The sequence below is a fragment of the Myxocyprinus asiaticus genome, chromosome 36 (assembly GCF_019703515.2).
Source record: "Myxocyprinus asiaticus isolate MX2 ecotype Aquarium Trade chromosome 36, UBuf_Myxa_2, whole genome shotgun sequence".
Taxonomy (NCBI): domain Eukaryota; kingdom Metazoa; phylum Chordata; class Actinopteri; order Cypriniformes; family Catostomidae; genus Myxocyprinus; species Myxocyprinus asiaticus.
In genome coordinates, this window is record NC_059379.1 from 31,800,275 (window position 1) to 31,820,284 (window position 20,010).

Genomic DNA, 20,010 nt, shown 5'->3' on the forward strand with positions numbered 1-20,010 from the left:
CCGAAATGAGGAACTGCGCTTGCTGATTGGTTAGGGTCAGGTTTAGGGGCTGGGTTGTAGTTTCTCCGACCAATCATGGTGGCTTTCTTCATGAATACAAATCACTCTTCCCCATCTTGGAATTTCGTCTGCGGAATAGTCCCTCCTATGGCAAGTAAAATTATTTCAACATGTCACAACTGGGAGTTCTGATATCTGGAAATTGATTTCAGATATCAATAATTTGGAGTGTAATTAATGATATCTAAAAAGTTTTTCTTACTAGTAACAATTACATTACAGATATCAGAAACTAAAATTGTCACTAGTGAAAACTGAATATCTGATATCAAAAATGAGCATTTTTATTAGTTGGAATTCAATTGTTGATATAAAAAAATTGGCATTTCCACTAGTAGAAATTACATTCTTGGTATCAAAAATTATATATTTTTTTTACTAGTAAGAAAATAATTGTTGATATGTGAAATTGAACTTTCAACTAGTAAGAAACTAATTTTTGATATGAATAATTTCATTTTGAATAGGAGTGAATAACATATCGGTGTGAAACTTTACTAGTGAAAATTCAATTATAGATATCAATAAAATTTTACTAGTTGAAATTCCATGTTTGATATCAAGAATGTGATTTCTGCAAGTGATGATGACATTTTTGATATAAAGAATTCACGTTTTTACTAGTGGAAATGTAATTATTGATATCAACAATATGCATTTCCACTAGTGAAAATTACATTCCTAATATCAAGAATTAGTATTCTAACTAGTGAAAATTTAATTGTTGATATCAACAATTCATATCCTGCGAATTAATAAAAGCTAAAACGGTTTGCCATACCCTCCCTCTGTGTGTGTGTGTGTGTGTGTGTGTGTGTGTGTGTGTGTGTGTGTGTGTGTGTGTGTGTGTCACGCTGGAGTCTTCTGCACACTTAAAGCTGCGCAAGAGTTGCGCAATCCAACCGTCCGTCAACAGGAACACGATGAACCTCTTGATCGCATCCCGTCATGCCTTTCTCGTCAGCTGATTTGATCGCATCAGTAGCACTTCTATTTTCTTTGATCACGAATGACAGTGACAGCTTCCTTTGCGATATCGAGTCGACTCATGACTATAACTATCAGTAAGAGGAGACAAAACAGCCACGATCGCGTGTCGGCTTTTCAAAACTCACCCTTTAAGAAAAACACAACAAACATGGTGAGTGCACGAGCTTGTTGTGTTGAATGTATTTAGCAATTATAATGAAAATCAATACACTGTATATTGTCCTGTAACCCTAACTCTCAGTTTAGACCATTTAATATCAGTAGAAAGTGTACATCTGTTTGTTTGTCTCTAGATTATATTAGGATGTTGACGCTTTAGGGCGTTTTGATATTTTTCAGTGACTATATTTACATTCCTAATGGTGACTGGAATAAGATGATGATGATGACCATTTATACAACGCTTATTATCGTGTTATTTCCACTCTTTGGAGAACAAACTCACAGTATTAAGTGAACTGTCAATATATTTGCGTTGTCTTCAGTCATGCTTGATGCTAAGTGCAATTTAAGGAAGTTTTGTCATACTAACGCCGCCTGACTTCTCCATATGGACTCAAAAGGCACTTTATTTGTTGTAAAACTGAACATTTCGACATGCATTTGCCGTCCTTGACGTTTGACGTCTGCTGTCACATCTATCCAAAGAGGAAACATGGGGTTTCTGGCAAGGATGTGTTAAGTTTTTTTTTTTTTTTTTTTTAATCCCCTTTTCTCCCAATTTGGGATGCACAATTCCCACTACATAGTAGGTCCTCATGGTGGCATGGTTACTCACCTCAATCCAGGTAACGGAGGACAAGTCTCAGTTGCCTCCGCTTCTGAGACCGTCAATCCGAGCATCTTACCACGTGACTCGTTGTGCATGACACCGCAGAGACCCACAGCATGTGGAGACTCATGCTGCTCTCAGCGATCCACGCACAATTTACCACGTGCCCCACTGAGAGCAAGAACCCCTAATCGCGACCACGAGGAGGTTACCCCATGTGACTCTACCCTCCCTAGCAACCGGGCCAATTTGGTTGCTTGGGAGACCTGGCTGGAGTCACTCAGCACACCCTGGATTCGAACTCATGACTCCAGGGGTGGTAGTCAGCGTCTAGGCCCCCACTAATCAATGATTTCTAACATATTTAACATGCTTTTCTTACTCTCATAGTGATTTTCTTAATAAAAACGAAGCTTCTTTATTATATAAATATGTATTTCTTCTGTTTTGCAGTGTGTGAATTGGTACTAATCAAAACTAGAGGAGCCATGCTGGCCACCCAAACACCTGAGAGCGGCGCAGAGGCAAAAGATGTTAAACAGGTTTGTTACTTCCTCATCTTTTCAAAGTTTAGTTGGATTGTGGATATTATAGGATCATAGTTATGTACACTTTCTTATTTTGAAACCCGTTGAGCAGGTTCTTGATCGTGGAAATTTGTTTTGCGGTAAGTGGGCTTTGTTCATTTGAGCTGGGTTCAAAGATTGTTTCTAGATTCGTTCCAAAATAGTTTATTAGATTGTGTGTTGTTAAAGCTGAAGTGTGTACTTTCTGCACCACTAGCATCACTAAGTGGAACTTCAAAAATAAGCACAGTTTTCAATAGTTTTCACAAGCATTTGATTCCGTTTTCGATTCGATACTGATTCATATGGGTATATTTTACTTAGAATGTACACTTTGCATACAGATGAAAGAAATTCTGTCCCAGATAATTTTGTTAATTTTACAGTTAATTTGACCAATTACATTTTGTAAGTTTTTTATCATTTTTGTCACATTTTAGATTTTAAAAAATTAACAAATCCATGCATTCCATCAATAAATATGATATTATGTTGCATATAGTATACTTTGTTACATGTTTATTGTTTAATTGCATAATTTGTTCTATTAACAATTATTTACATTGATTTGTTGAACATGTGATAAAAGCCGGTAGTGTCTCTTTAAGAAAACCAGCAGTTCTGTAAAGAGCATCTGTAAATGATTGCATATTAACAAGAGATGACTCGAATGGCTTTATCTCATCTGTGCTATGCATGATTCGAATTAAATGGTTATTTATTTATTTATTTATCTATCCGTAATTGATCATAAAGAACAGAAAGGGTTTTAAAAGAGACATTATTCAATAAAAAATGATTGCGTGGATCTCATCTTTGGACACACACGGAACAAGTCAAACAAAAATGTCAAACTCTTCAGCTGTGTTGGGCTGGATGGGCCGCTCAAACAAAAAAGGAATGTTTTGACATTGCCACAGAGCCAGTACCAAATGGTCAGCCTAAATGGTTTACTTCTGCTCTGCATATTAAGCTGGGATACAAAAAAGACCTTTAACATTGAAAAAAGTGACACATCAGCTTTAAAATGTAACGGGAAACCGCATTAAATACTTTAGAGGTCAAATACACAGAATGGAAACGAGACAAGTATTGCCTTTGTGAGAGAAGTGGTTACACAAAAGATAAGGGTTCTTTGTCTGGCTATTTCCTCTTTATTTGTTTAGGACCTTTGCTATTGAAAACATCTCTTAACTGCAGTTCTGACAAGATTTCACAGTTCAAATAGACAAGCACATTCAGGAAACAGATAACTAAAGCTTTTTGATCAAGAAGCAGGATATGTGAACAGCATTATCATTGAGTTTCTTTGAGTTTTTTTTTTTCCCATCCATTATATACTAGATATATTGAGGGTCACTTCATGCGTTTCAGATTGCTGTGCAATTGAATAAGCACGTTCCATTTACACTTGGCCATAAATGTGTCTCCACCAAATGGATATGGATCTGATCTTCAATTCATGCGCTGTATGCAAATAAAAGTTCACTTCCATGATTATGATAATGCCAGACAGAAAATTAAAAAAAAAATGTGATTTATTATTTGATTCCAAGAAACTTTGGCCAGTGCACGTGTGTCTGTGTGTGTGCGCGCTGTGTATTTTCCTCCTCAAGGCTTTGCGTAGGTAAGATATGTCCATGTGCGTCAGCTACACTTATTGTCAGTGTTTAGTATCACTTTCTTCAGCGATCTGCATCAAATAAATAAAGAAAAATGTTCCATCTCTCCCACAACGTGTATCAGTTTCTTAAAGGGATAGTTCACCCAAAAATTACAATTCTCTCATCATTTACTCACCCTCATGCTATCCTAGATTTGTATGATTTTCTATCTTCAGCAAAACACAAAGGAAGATTTATAGAAGAAAATCTCGGCTCTGTTGGTCCATATAATGCAAGTGAATGGTGACCAGAACTCAGAGGGTCCAAATATTACGTAAAGACAGCATAAAAGTAGCCCATGACTCCAGTGTTTTAATCCATATCTTCAGAAGCGATATGATAGGTATGGGTGAGAAACAGATCAATATTTAAATCCTTTTTTACTATAAATCTCCACCTTTGACCAGCCCTAACCAGTAGGTGGCTGAATGTGAAAGTGAAAGTGTAGATTTGTAGTTAAAAAAGGACTTAAATATTGATATGTTTCTCACCCACACCTATTATATCCCTTCTGAAGACATGGAAAGACATTTTAAAAATCTTTGTTTTGCAGAAGAACACATCTGGGATGGCATGAGGGTGAGTAAATGAAGAGAGAATTTCCATTTTGGGGTGAACTATCCCATTAATTTGGTATTATTTATTGCATGACACGTGCACTATGCAAATACTCAGTAACAGCTGATATCTTTAGCATTTTCCATATGCTGATGTCACACTGTTTGAGCAGAGTAAAGTTTACATATGTAGCTTTAACAGCCAGATGCATTTACACTTGTCCGAGTTTCATCTGGAATGCGTCTCGAACCATATCCGGCGGTGCTTTGAGTGATCGGATTTATATCTGTCTTAAATCCGTCTTGGAGGGCATTTACACTTGGTGTTTTCATGAACGGATAGCTAACCAATCAAACAGACTCTAAATTGAACTATCGTCCTGCAGGAAAAAACACAGGTTGACTGATAAAGTGACTCCCATAATGAATAATTCCTCTGTCAAGGGTTGGATTCATACCAAACAAAAACATGACTAATAAGGTTTGCACAAATAATTTGACTCGCCTTGACTCATTAAAGTCATACTCAATTTAGAGAACTTTGATTGGCAGCTCTTTGGATCATGTTCCATATGTAGTCAATAAGCTGACATCAGGTGACAAGTCTGTCTGTAGGTATGGCTCACAGTCACATGGCAGAGCATGATGACGTGTCTGTTCTAGGTCCTCAAGAACCAGCAAAATGCTGAGTCCACTTAGGAAGCAGTCTTACTTGAAGTTGTTTTTGACCCTATCCTTTGTTTAAAGGGATAGTTCACCCAAAAATAACAATTCTGTCAGCATTTATTCACCCTTATGTTGTTCCAAAGCCATTTGATTTTCTGTCTTCCTTCAAACACAGTATTTATTACACAATGACAACTCAAATATCACATAAATGTTACTCATAAAGGTAAATTATGACTACACACATAGAAGTCCATTCAAAAGCCTTAATATTAAGTTCTCCAGATGTCCAAATGACTGAAAGAGCATTCTCCAATTCATGCATGTCCAGACCTAGAGAAAAAAAATACAAAAATCAATTAATATCATATAACTTCACTCTTGTTTTTATATCAACATTGCATTTAAGCTACAAGGGAGAGAATCTCAACAACCAAGTTGTGCATCATTCAGAAAGGACTGAGATAGAAGTTACTTACATATTGAACAAAATTCAGAGCAAAACATTTACACATGCTATATTTGTAATAGAACATTATCTTAGATAGACGGGTCAAATAAAGTGGCCAGTATAACTCTGCAGTGCATCAAAATAACAAATAAAAATGGGGTGTCCGAGTTGCACATGTTCGACCGGTGTAATAACAACATTTGTTCACAGACAATGAACAAAGTACTCAAAAACTTGTTACTTAGTTACAAAGTTACTTAGTACTTAAAAACTTGTAAGTGCTTACTTCAATACTAAACAGAATTGGCGCTATAGCTAATGTTAGTATGTGTTTGAGAACGTAAACTTCATCGTTACAAAACTGCTTGTCAAAAATGACATGCAGATCTTCATTTTCAAATGATTAATGTTTGAAAAAATTATTATAAACTGCTAAAAGACGTTTGTGCAATTTTTGGTGCTCACCTGGTTCAGTCAAAAACAGATCGCTTTGCTTTCGCTCCTCTCAAGGCTGAAGTGATGAGGTGTCGAGTGCAGGCTCAACGTTCATAGGTTTCAAGACATCTCCAGGATTTTGTCTTTTTAATAATAGATCACTGAATAATACCACAAATTTCCCCTATAAATTGTGTATGTACAGGTTTGAGATTGGGCTAGTTCTCATGCAATTTAACAGTAAATTACCGTAATTATTTTCCCGCTCATTTATTTCCAAAGAATACAGCTCAGTTTGACAGTAACATACTGTAACCGTTTCTACAGTAAGTTTCAGTAGAAAATACAGTAATAGTACTGTCAAAACAACAAAAATCATTTACAGAGAAGATATTATTTTCATATTGTAAAGGTTGTAGAAGGCTGCTATTAGATATGCTGCCTTACTCTAGGTGAGATTTTCCAAGGATTTGAAATTATACATATACAGATTTAAATTATAAAATATAAAATATAAAAAATGCAAGTTAGTCATTCACACCACTGGCAGCCTGTTACAACCTTTGTAATGTAAAAATGACATGTTGATGAATTTTAGTGGTGTTTTTTATCAAATAATTGAACACTGTATCCATATAATTGGACATAATTAGAAAATCTATCCATTAGCAGCAACCGGAACCTTTATCATTTTGATTTAAACATTTTTTAAACAGCAGTGTTTTTTAAGTTAGAACATGCAAGTTGAATGAACGCTTGGATGCCACCAATGTTTTAGCACAGTTTGTGGACTTTAAGACGGTCCCTTACGTGCTAGATGAACCATGAGACCATAGATGAACATCGTCCCTAAAACTAACTTTTCCCGCTCGCTGTTTTTACTCTGTGTTATAAAGTTTCCTGGTACTGTTTTCCCGAGAGAGAAAACACTCCAAATGATTTCGTTTTTCAGTCAGTGACCTTTTGGCATGGATTTTGATATAATCAGTGAACCAGTCCTCGAGAAAGGACTAGGTCTAATTCACACAGCCAATCAGGTGAGAAGCTATGGTACTTACCCTTTCCATTTCTCAACTGAATTGCTGTTGTGTTTCTGAATTGTTATTTTGTCTTTGGATTTGGGTTGTTTTTTTAGATATGTTGTTTTGTTTTGCACTTCACGGCCACCTTAAGAAACACGTGAGAAATTAATCATTATTGATTTAGAGATAAAGCATCAAGGCTAATTTTTGACCCAGTCAAGGTCAGTACCCCCCAATTCCTGTGTTTTGACATCTTGTCCAAGAAAAAAACTAGTTTAAACAGAAGATACATGTATAAGAGCCCTCATGTTAAGCTCTCTGTTCTCCTCAGTGGATCAAGGAAAAGATAGCACGGATGCTGAAAGCCCTGCAGAAGCGATATATCACCACAGACACAGTGGTCACCAGTGAGGACCTGGAAGCTAACCTGCTATGTTGTGCTTTGGAAGCTGTCTTCATCCACGGCATCAAGAGCAAGTTCATCAGACTGGATGGAGGTCACGTGCGTAAAGGAGGGTCACGAGGAGCCCTTCCTCAGCCCGTCTTCTGGGGCCTGCTTAAGACCGTCACCCACAGGTGGGTCATCGGTTAAAATGTCTAGATTCGTTTTACTTGAGTTTTTCAATGGCTGATGCAAATGATAGCAAATAAGAGATACACAAAATTGCTGAAGTGAAATGCAAACACACTTCACTTAAAATTCACAAAAAACTGAAAACAGAAGTTGTTTTTTATCCTTTAACAAAGCTGTTGGTAGATTTTGAAACTGACGCAATGGGAAGTTCAACTGTTATTTTTGTCAAGCGGACACAGTTATGGGCTGATGCCAGTAATCTCAAAGAATCATTAATGGACTGATTAAATTCATCACCCCTCAACACTTTGAGAATTTTTTTAGCTAGCTGCAAAAAACAGTGACTTTAAGACCAAGCAGAAACATCTGCCAACTAGTTGCTTTGGCAGAACAAACATGCAAGCATTAAACGGTAATCCCACAATGGCTAGCGCTCACCTACCAACATCCGCCTTTCAGCAAATCATGTCGGGTGAACATCACATAACATAATTAAGATTCTAGACCTGTGTCGCACCTTTAACAGTTTGTGTTAAAACTATTCTTTGAAGTCTTCTGATATCTGATTTGGTAGCTGAACCAAACTAGACAGTTGTAGAAGTGCAGAGGACAACAAATAGTATCCTTGCGTAAGTCCCTGGTCTGTCTAGATGTTGAAGTATGTAATGCAGTCCCATATTGACTGCATCATCCACAGACCTGTTTGCTTGATAGGCAAACTGCAGGGGATCAAGGAAGGGTTCAGTGATGTCCTTCAGGTGGGCCAACACCAGTCTCTCAAATGACTTCATGACCACAGATGTCAGAGCGACAGGTCTGTAGTCATTAAGTCTTGTGATTATGGGTTTCTTTGGGACGGGGATGATTGTGGAGCATTTGAAGCTGCAGGGAACTTCACACTGCTTCAGTGATCTGTTGAAGATCTGTGTCAGCACAGGATTTTAGACAAGTGGGTGTAACAACATCTGAGCCCTGTGCTTTTCTTGTCTTCTGTTTCCGGAAGACCTGACACACATCCTCTTCACAGATCTTAAGTGCAGGTTGAGTAGCAGGAGAGGGGAGGAGGGAGGTTGCAGGAGGTGTAAATGTTTTGTGTACTGTGAATGTCGGAGTGGGTGTGGGGTGTGTGACTGGGCTTTTCAAATCTACAGTAAAGCATTCAGGCTGTCAGCCAATTGTTGATTCCCTACAATGTTGGGGGATGGTGTCTTTAGTTGGTAAAGTGTTTCAGGCCTCTCCACACTGATGCAGGGTCGTTAGCTGAAATCTGTTTTTTCAGCTTTTCAGAATAGCTTCTTTTAGCCACTCTAATCTCCTTTGTCAGACAGTTTTTAGCCTGATTGTACAAGATTTTATCCCTACTTCTGTGAGCATCTTCTTTGGCCTGACGAAGCTGCCTGAGTTTTGTTGTAAACCATATCTGTAGCAATTACAAGCTGATGAAATTAATAATGTGCCCCCAACCCCTAACATTTTTCAGGTTGTCTACAGGCTTTAAATTCCTTGATCCAAAATGACTCATGCCTAAAAATGACCAAAAGTAAAACCTTGAGCTCAAAAGTCTTTCCGAGTGAGCAACCAGTCACCCGTTTTAAACCAGAAGTGGCATGGAAAGGAAACTGTGTGTAGGGATTGTGACAAGTCTGTAGGGTTAGTTGAATCATGTGGTTTAGTAATTGGCTTCACAATCTATTGCCAATAGTCAAGTGATCCTCACTCCTTTTAAGGTCCCTTAAAGCCCCTTTCTCACGTTTGAGGGTTTCTTGTTTACTTATCTCAATGTTGTTTGACACCATTGATTACATTTTTCACCAACATCATGTTGAGAGCAAGTTTACGTAGAATATAAATTCTGGAGAAAGTCTGTTGATAAGGAAGTCAGTTGATAAAGACACATGTTTGTCTTTTGTAATAGTAAGTTTTGAAGTGCTTTCACACACACTCATGTTTACACATACACACAAATAATGTTAATGGAAATATACAACATGACCATCAGGTCTGGGGATTGCCCATTACCTCATCTTACAATATACATCGTGAAACGTTATTTTTTCACTACATTTCAATGCTTCACCATACAGTAATTGCTATTGAAATGATTCAACTTTTGAGGAAGAAAAATAGAAAATGTTTGGAAATCAATTGTTTTTGGATTCACTTTTTTTTATTATGCCGTTACATCCACATCAATGGAAGTATGCGGAGCTGTCAACAGAACTGAACTGATCATGAATTACATGTTTACAGTTATTCTTTCAAATTGGAACTAGTTCTGAATGAGAACTGATTTTCAATTGCCAACCAAAAGAATCACAATATAATAATAGATGACTTTATCAGCACAATGGTCACATGCAACTTTTGTGTGGTACAGGGATGTAGTTCAAGAACTTGAACATCTAAACTTCATAAACTCAGACATCGGCCGCTGTAGAGCATGGGTTCGCCTGGCGCTGAACGACGGGCTTCTGGAGTGTTACCTGACCTCACTGCTCCGCGAGGGGTCCAACTTGGGCTCCTACTACCAGCCCGGGGCCCTTCTCATGGACCCAGAAGACCGTGAGGTTCTTCTCACCCTCCTGCAGGGTTTGGCCTCGCTGACCTTCCAGCTCTCCTACAAATCATCCATGCTGAATGAGTGGACCAACACACCGCTGATTCTTGCAGGTCTCTGCCCCCCCACGCCTGCCGACGAGCAACAGCTTTGCCCTAAACGCAAGGAGTCTTGGGATACAGTCTCCCAGTCATCGGGAGGGTCCGGAGGCTCAGATTGGGCTCAGGAAGCGATCCAGAGGGAGCCTAGGAGGGAGGGCTGTGAGCCAAATACACATCTGACCTCATCGAACCTTAGTCTGGATACGTCAGGCTCATCGCAGCTGTCCTCCAGCCTGAGCTCTGATAGTCTTCTGCAGGGTCAGGACCTCAGGAGTCCAGAGAAAGAACGCTGGATCTGTGATGTCAACATCAGCCACAATGCACAACAGAAGAACACATTTACGGAGTGAGTAGAGTTTGTGCTGTACACTAAAGCATCAAGTGATAAATCGCACAGTTTTAGGGATGCGCAACACTGCATATTTTAAAAATTGCAGACTGTGGATTGTCTGAATGGCAGGTTAAGATCAGTTGACAGCATTTGTGGCATAATGTGGATTACCACAAAAAATCATTTGGACTTGTTGCTTGTTAATCCAAAAATAGAAAAAAAAAATATCTTGGTTGCAGTAAGGCACTTACAATGGAAGTGAATGGGGATCAGTCCAAAACAATAAAATACACACTGTTTTAAAAGTATAGCATCAAGACATTTTATTTTATATATATATATATATATATATATATATATATATATAGGATTGGTTAACAACATTATACATGTTTAGATTGTTTTACTGTCATAAAATTGCTTACCAACCTTATCTGTGTAAAGTCATATCCAATATTACAACACAGCACATCATGTCATGTCAACGTAACACCGTCAAACCCTGTAAAATGGGAAATGCTGCAACACAAGTAAATCCATGGTTTGATCACACTAAAAGCATATCAACATTTATAAAGTTTATGTCTTGTGGCTATACTTTTGAAACAGTGTGAATTTTAACGTCTGAGGACTGGCCCCATTCACTTCCATTGTAAGTTCCTTACTGTAACCGGGATTTTTTTTTTTTTTTTTTTTTAAATAAACGAGGGATGAAGTCAAGAAGTTTTTTTATTGGACAGGTCTTAAACACAACACTGATGCAGTAAGATGTGGAAGAAAAAAAACAGCAAGATGCGACGCATCCTGACCCATCTTTTGTTGTCATGCTAATCAGTGTTTTGTTCTTGTCCTAACCAGTAATGACTATCAACAGCAGCACGGGACCTATGGAAGCCCAGAAGTGCCATTTACACAAGAATGAAGAAATAAATTATCAATCTATTAATTTGAAAATACAAATGTGAATAAATAAACCAATTTATAAATGGACAAATAAATAGACACATTTAAATGTGAATAAATAAACCCATTTAAAAATGGACAAATAAATATACACATTTAAATGTGTTTAATTAATCTTTTAAAATGTACTTATATTTAGCATTAAAACAGCACATTAATAAGTCATGTATTAAATGCACCTTTTAAATGGTGTTTTAAAAAGCATTTGGCAATTGCTTTTCTTCATCCATTTGCCAATTGCTTTTCTTTATTGTTTGACTTTTCCTTTTCTTTTACCATTTGTCAATCCATACCAGCTGAAGCCCAGGAGTGCCAATTAAAAAAGAATGAAGGAATAAATTATCAATCGATTAATTTGGAAATAAAAACTTGAATAAATCAGTCAATTTATAAATGGACAAATAAAAAGACACATTTAAATGTGTTTATTTAATTAATGTTTAAAAATGTCATTTATATTTAACAATAAAATTGTGCATTAATAAATCATATTTTTTTCATCTTTAAAATGTCATTAAATGTAGCAATAAATGAGTACATTAATGAGTCTTTTAAATGCACTTTAAAAGCTCCTTTTAAATTACATTTAAAAAGGTATTTGCCAATTGCTTTTCCTCATCCATTTGCCAGTGGCTTTTCTTTTTAGTTTTGCTATTCCATTTCTTTTTTCTTTTTCTTTTCCTTTCCTTTAACAAACTGAGACTCAAGTAAAAAAAAAATGCAATTGGACTGTTGACTCATGGGAGCAACCAATGAACTTTCAACTGAGTTATAAGACACACCAAGGCAGCCTGTTATTGGACAACGGCACGAGCAGTTTACTTTGATATTATTGGATGTGTGCATAAGAAACAGATGCGAAAAATATCAGAAGTTAATGGTGGCTCGTTCACTGCTGATGTGAAATTCTGAACGCGGCCCTACCTGAGCATGCACAGTGATATGTGTCCGGATCAGAGCTGGTAATCGTGATACTGTGAACAGAACCAGCCTCCCAACCCGCGCCCCAAACTGAAACACGCAATGGAGATGAGCAAGGGCAACGGCTCGAATCGCTGGAGAAAGCTTATGAACTTGCCAGAACTTATACTGAAGAAAACACACATCCATTTTCAGTTATATCACATTCATTAAAAAAAAAAAACACTGTATGATCATCTTTAAATATTTTGTTTTTGTTAAAATAATTGCCTGTGTATGACTGAGAAAAGGCGGACTGTCGGAATGACGGTCAGCTGATGATACAGAGGCAAGGCAAGCGAGCACACTTTTGTGGAACAAATGGTAGTGTTTAAACTAATGTTGTGTATTACTTATGTGTATTATGAAAGTGCATCTTCCAAATGAAAGTTGTTTGAAAGACTGTTTCATTTCACACAATTCTAGCAGTGAAGGGGTAAAACACTTGTTGGTTATTGTTGTTTTTTTCTCTTGGAAAATGTCTGGCCTAAATCTTGAACATTTTACCTCAAACATCTTTAACATGTTAATTAAAAAGACCCAGACTACAATTGTAAAAGAGCAATGTGATAAAAGTATGTGTACATTGTGTGTTTACTGTGTGCATAGCGCGTGTCAGTCAGTAAACATCTTACTGAAGATGAGCACAACAAAAGATGTAGCACAAACTTTATTTGTGACATTATAAACAGGTTGGTGTGAAAAAAAAATATATATATATATTATATATATATATATATATCAATATTAATATAGATATTAACTTTCATTTGGAAGATGCACTTTCATAATACACATAAGTAATACACAACATTAGTTTAAACACTACCATTTGTTCCACAAAAGTGTGCTCGCTTGCCTTGCCTCTGTATCATCAGCTGACCGTCATTCCGACAGTCCGCCTTTTCTCAATCATACACAGGCAATTATTTTAACAAAAATAAAATATTTAAAGATGATCATAGAGTGTTTTTAAATGAATGTGATATAACTGAAAGTGGATGTGCGTTTTCCATAAGCTTTCTCCAGCGACTCGAGCCGTTTCCCTTGCTCACCTTCGTCGCGTTTCAGTTTGGGGCACAGATCGGGAGGCTGGTTCTGTTCATAGCATCACGATTACCAGCTCTGATCCGGACACATATCATGTGCATGCTCGGGTAGGGCCGCTTTCAGCATTTCACAGCATCAGTGAACGAGCCACCATTAACTGATGATATGTTTTGCATCCGTTTCTTATTTTCCGTTTCTTTTAAAAGGAGCTTTAAAAGTGCATTTAAAAGACTCATTAATGTACTCATTTATTGCTACATTTAATGACATTTTAAAGATTAAAAAAATATGATTTATTAATGCACAGTTTAATTGTTATATATAATGACATTTTTAAACATTAATTAAATAAACGCATTTAAATGTGTTTTTTTATTTGTCCATTTATACATTTATTTATTCAAGTTTTTATTTTCAAATTAATCGATTGATAATTTATTCCTTCATTCTTTTTTAATTGGCACTCCTGGGCTTCAGCTGGTATGGATTGACAAATGGTAAAAGAAAAGAAAAAGTCAAGCAATTAAGAAAAGCAATTGGCAAATGGATGAAGAAAAGCAATTGCCAAATGCTTTTTAAAACGCCATTTAAAAGGTGCATTTAATAATGACTTATTAATGTGCTGTTTTATTGCTAAATATAAGTACATTTTAAAAGATTAATTTAATAAACACATTTAAATGTGTATATTTGTCCATTTATAATTTGGTTTATTCACATTTTTATTTTCAGATTAATAGATTGATAATATACCTTCATTCTTTTGTAAATGGCACTCCTGGGCTTCCATAGGAACCAGACATTTTTGCTAATTTTATCACGTCATGCTTGGTAGCCACACCCACAATGATATCTGATTGATCTATAATCTTGGTTCACATAATTATGCGTTAAACATTTAAATTGGCTGTGATTTTGTCCCATATTGCTGTCAGTGAGGGCTTTTGCTGTAACTTGGGGCTTTCACGATTACTAAATTTAAATTAATCGACAAAATAATCATCCGATTACTTAAAGAGATAGTTAAATGTAAAAATAATCCATCCGCAATAATTCCAGTGTTTAAATCCATACCTTCAGAAGCTATACGATAGGTGTGAGTGAGAAACAACAATATTTAAGACCTTTTTTACTCTAAATCTCCACTTTAACTTTCACTTGAAAGTGAAAATGGAGATTCAGTATAAAAAAAGGACTTCAGTTTTGACCTGTTTCTCACTGATCTGTGTTCTGCTGAAGAAAGAAAGACATATACATCTGGGATGGCATGAGGGTGAGTAAATGATGAGATAATTTTCATTTTTGGGTGAACTATCCCTTTAATTATGAAAATAATAAATAGTGACAGCCCTATAGTTACTTCATGTTTGAAGCATGTCGCATCGCTTCTAGGTAGGACGAGGTTTTGATTTGAAGTCTGATTCTAAGGTTTTGTATGCATTTTTGAAGGTATTAATATTTTAATAAAAAATAAAAAATAAAAAAAAAACATATGTTTGGTTGTTTTTTTCTCTCAGAGAGAGCAGCTCCTGTAGTCAGGACTTGATAAAGGAAGACTTTGATGAGTTCATACCGAGTGCTGCTGCCACACACAACATCACAGATGGCGATGTGCAAATGCCTGATGCCCCCCCACCAACTGTGCAGGACATGCACCAATCAGACACACCCTTCACAGAGGCTTCTGGGCCTTGCTCAGAAAAGATATCCGCAGAAATAATAAAGGAGACAGAAGAAAAAACGACAGAAGTATCTGACACTCTAGTTGAAACTACAAGACTGAAAGTTAGACATGCAGTCATTGAGACTTACGAACGTGAGAAGAAGATAGAGAGCAGAGACTCCTCTTTTGGTTCCCCTGAAGTTTCTACTCTATCAGAGACGGCTGAGAAGACCTCTGACCTTAAAGACCCTGACAGACTTACTCCAGAGACCTCTTCCGCCCCTGGTCCAATGGAAAAGTCCAACCATGCCGTGCTCAAACGTTCCACAAGTACTGTGAGCAGGAGAACATCCTCTGACTCCTTGTATTCCTCCTGTGTGAGTGTTTGAATGGATTCTTATTCTCAGACTTTATTGATTTCTTACTTCATGAGTAGATTTCATCATATCAAGCATTTTATAGCTTTATTTTATTGTTCCACTGAAATGAAATGTAAATGCTTTCTTTGTGTTCAATGGCAATTTGCACTAGATGTTTAAAAGTTTTGACAGACCCACTCATTCTGTATTGGTACTTTTTGCTTATTTATTTATTTTTTACACATTTGACTATTATATAAAAGTCACCAAATTTGAAAATACCTTTCATTTTAATCTTAGATTTGAAAAATTTCAAAACTAGCAACCCTTTGTCTAGATTAAAGCTCTGCACACTGTGGGCATTATCTGAACCAACTTTTTAGACAGTATTGAAGGAGTTTCCTTGTATGGTGGACACTTGTCTGCTTTTCCTTCATTATCCAGTTTGGAGTGGGATGTGGTCATGTGTCTGTCACTGGGGAGAGAGGAAGCGGTAAGGGCCATCACCTGGTGATTAATGATGCGTAACACCTGTGTCTCATTACAGTGTTGAGGGAGATGGGCTTGAAAAGCCGCTGAGAACTCCAGTGAGGGAGAGAAAGTTGCGTGAAGCTGAAAAAAAACTTCTTTATTTGTGAAGCTGAATCTTTATTAGTGAAGCTGAAAAGCCTAATCTTTATTTGTGAAGCTGAAAAGCCTGTTTGTGAAGCTGAAAAGCCTGTGCCTTGTTTGTCCTGTGCCTTGTTCATGAAGCTGAAAACACTTGAATAAAAGCTGTTCTACCTGGACTGCCACCCTGCTCCCCGCTTCCTTCTTGCTGGAACTTTTACACTGGTGCCAAAACCTGGGACTCGAAGGAAGACTGGTCGCCATGGACACCTCAACGCTGGGCGAAGTCATCTGTGCCCTGGCTAGCATCCAGGAGACTCATCACCAAGCCCTGCTCGCCCAGGAGAGACGTTTCCAGGAGCTCCTACAGGCCCAGGCTGAGGATCGGCGGGCTCTACGGAGCTTGCTAGCTTCAGGCGGATCCTCCGCTGCAACCCCGGAGGCAGCTATAAAGCCGCACCTCCTCCTGACGAAGATGGGCCCTCAGAACAACCCGGAGGCATTCCTGGGCCTCTTTGAACACTCAGCCACCGGAAACGGGGAGCGTATTTGCCCAAACCGGCTCCCCGCTTCCGTGGGCTGCACTACGTGCCAACCCCCTCCCCTACCCCTCTTCGTTGTCCTTCCCAGGGTGATGTCTCCGCCGCCACGGGTGCAGCCGGGGAGCCTGGGCCGGTCTGTTGGAGTTGTTGGGAACCGGGACACGTCCAGGATTGGTGTCCGGTAATGGAAGTCGGGACGTGGATCCGGGTTCCCGACACACCACAGGCCGCCCCCGATCAAGGTGGGACGTATCGCATACCGGTAAGGGTTAAAGGGCATTCATACCAAGCCCTGGTGGATTCGGGTTGCAACCAAACCTCGATCCACCACGGCTTGGTTCATGACGGAGCTCTGGGTACAGATCACAAGGTGTTGGTGAGGTGTGTGCATGGGGATGTTCACGAATACCCAGTAGTGACCACCGTTATTCAATTTCGGGGAGTAGAACATAGAGTGGAAGCAGCGGTTAATTTCCGCCCCACCCATCCACTGATTTTGGGAACCAATTGGCCAGGGTGTAAAAGGTTATTAAAAGCATTGTGTGCGGATGGGTCCTGCAAGTCAAAAACATGGTGTGTGATGTGTGATGCGATGGCTCTGGAGGTGGAGCCAGGGCCGGTGCACCTGCTCAGCTTCAAAATGACGCATCCGGCATTCCCGCCCTTAGGGATTTCCCAGAGGGGGACTTCCCTCTAGAGCAGTCACGTGACACTCATACCCATGAAAATACAACCCAGTTATTAGTCCCGAGGAGCCGTCGGGAAACCCTTTTCCAGGTGGCTCACCACAATCCTATGGAGGGTCACTTAGGATAAGAAAGAACACTGCACTGTTTAATGGCCCACTTTTATTGGCTGGGAATTCACAGGGATGTGCGCAGATGGTGTGCAGCATGCCGCAGATGTCAGTTGGTGAATCCACCGGCTACACCAAGAGTGCCATTGCACCTGTTACCGCTAATCGAGGCCCCCTTCGAAAGAATTGGCATGGACCTCGTCGGGCCATTAGAACGGTCAGCGCGCAGATATCGGTTTGTGTTAGTCCTGGTGGATTATGCAACGTGATATCCAGAAGCGGTGCCTTTACGCAACATCTCAACACGCAGTGTTGCGGAGACATTATTCAAAATTATCTCCCGGGTGGGGATTCCGAAAGAAATCCTCACCGACCAGGGCACTACGTTTATGTCATGCACACTACATGAACTTTATGAATTGCTGGGGATTAAATCGATTCGCACCCTAAAAAACATGATTCGTAAGTTCATACATGAGGACGCTAGGAATTGGGACAAGTGACTGGACCCCCTATTATTTGCAGTCAGGGAGGTCCCGCAAACCTCCACGGGGTTTTCTCCCTTCGAGCTCCTGTATGGACACCGGCCCTGCGGGGTGCTTGACGTCATACGGGAGGCGTGGGAGGAGGGACCTTCCCAGAGCAAAAATGAAATTCAATATGTCCTTCGAGCAAAGCTACACACACTGGGTCAGTTGTCACAACAGAATTTGCTCCAAGGTCAAGAGACACAAAGCCGGATGTATAATAGGGGTGCCCAGCTACGGGAATTTGCACCGGGAGACAAAGTACTTGTATTACTCCCCACAACAAGATCGAAATTACTCGCCAAGTGGCAAGGACCCTTTGAGGTTACACGGCGAGTCGGGGACCTCAATTATGAAGTTAAACGGACGGATAGAGGTGGAGCACGTCAAATTTACCACCTCAACCTCCTTAAATTATGGAGAGAGGCGGTCCCTGTGTCCATGGTGACGGTAGTTCCGGAGAGGCGGAGCTTGGGCCAGAGGTGAAGTTCAAAGCCAATCCATTCACCCCGGTCCATGTGGAGACCACCTCTCGCAGTCCCAGCTCACGGAGGTGGCCAGGTTGCAAAAAGAGTTTGCGGACGTGTTCTCTCCTCTTCCCAGTCGGACTAACCTCATACAACACCATATCGAGACCCCACCGGGAGTGGTAGTGCGTAGTCGCCATACCGCATACCCGAACACAAGAAAAAGGTGATTCGGGACGAATTAGAGGCAATGCTTTGAGATGGGGGTAATAGAAGAATCGCACAGCGATTGGGCAAGCCCAGTTGTTCTTGTTCCTAAGAGTGACGGGTCAGTCCGGTTCTGTGTTGATTACCAGAAAGTCAACGCAGTGTCTACATTTGACACGTACCTAATGCCCCGAATTGACGAATTGTTCGATCGGTTGGGTGCGGCTCAGTTTTATTCTAAACTGGATTTAACTAAGGGATATTGGCAGATCCCCTTAACTCCATTATCCCAAGAAAAAACGGCTTTTTCCACACCGTTCGGATTACACCAATTCGTCACTCTTCCGTTCGGTTTGTTCGGGGCTCCCGCCACGTTCCTGTGCCTCATGGATAAGATCCTCTGGCCACACGCTGCATATGCCACTGCCTACTTAGATGATATCATTATATACAGTAATGATTGGCAGAGGCATATGCTGCATCTGAGAGCCGTCCTGAGGTCGCCGAGGTGGGCAGGGCTCACGGCAAACCCGAAAAAGTGCGCAATTGGGCGGGTGGCAGTACGGTATTTGGGTTTCCACATGGGTCATGGGCAGGTACGTCCCCAAATTGATAAGACCGCAGTGATAGCGGCCTGCCAACGTCCCAAGTCCAAAAAGGAGGTGAGGCAGATCATGGGGCTGGCTGGCTATTACAGATGGTTTGTTTCTAATTTTTCTGATGTCACCAGCCCCTTGAATGATCTCACTAAAAAGGGGGCACCAGATCTGTTCCAGTGGACGGAGGCGTGCCAACAGGCTTTCACGAGAGTGAAATCTGCACTCTGTGGCGGGCCACTTTTACATGCTCCACTTTACTTTTACAGACGGATGCATCAGAGAGGGGGTTGGGGGCCGTGCTCTTGCAGGAGGTGGAGGGTGTGGAGCGCCCCGTGCTGTACATTAGTCGTAAGCTCTCTTTGAGAGAGACTAAGTACAGCACCATCGAGAAAGAGTGCATTGCCATCAAGTGGGTGGTCCTAACCCTCCGCTACTACCTGCTGGGGCGGGCTTTCATCCTCCACTCGGATCACACCCCGCTTCAGTGGCTCCACCGCATGAAGGATACCAATGTGTGGATCA

At 39.7% G+C, this 20,010-nt stretch overlaps 1 protein-coding gene across 1 annotated transcript in view; it reads left to right on the forward strand.

The window, feature by feature from the left end:
• The first annotated feature begins 704 nt into the window (after window positions 1-704).
• The window catches only part of LOC127427378 (pleckstrin homology domain-containing family M member 1-like), a 39,295-nt gene continuing 19,989 nt past the window's right edge, over window positions 705-20,010 (forward strand). Inside the window, exons 1-5 of the mRNA XM_051674963.1 lie at window positions 705-1,201; window positions 2,276-2,364; window positions 7,515-7,759; window positions 10,135-10,761; window positions 15,237-15,759. Coding sequence (XP_051530923.1) covers window positions 2,311-2,364; window positions 7,515-7,759; window positions 10,135-10,761; window positions 15,237-15,759 — 1,449 coding nt within the window. The 5' untranslated portion in view covers window positions 705-1,201; window positions 2,276-2,310. The remainder of the gene's footprint in view (window positions 1,202-2,275; window positions 2,365-7,514; window positions 7,760-10,134; window positions 10,762-15,236; window positions 15,760-20,010) is intronic.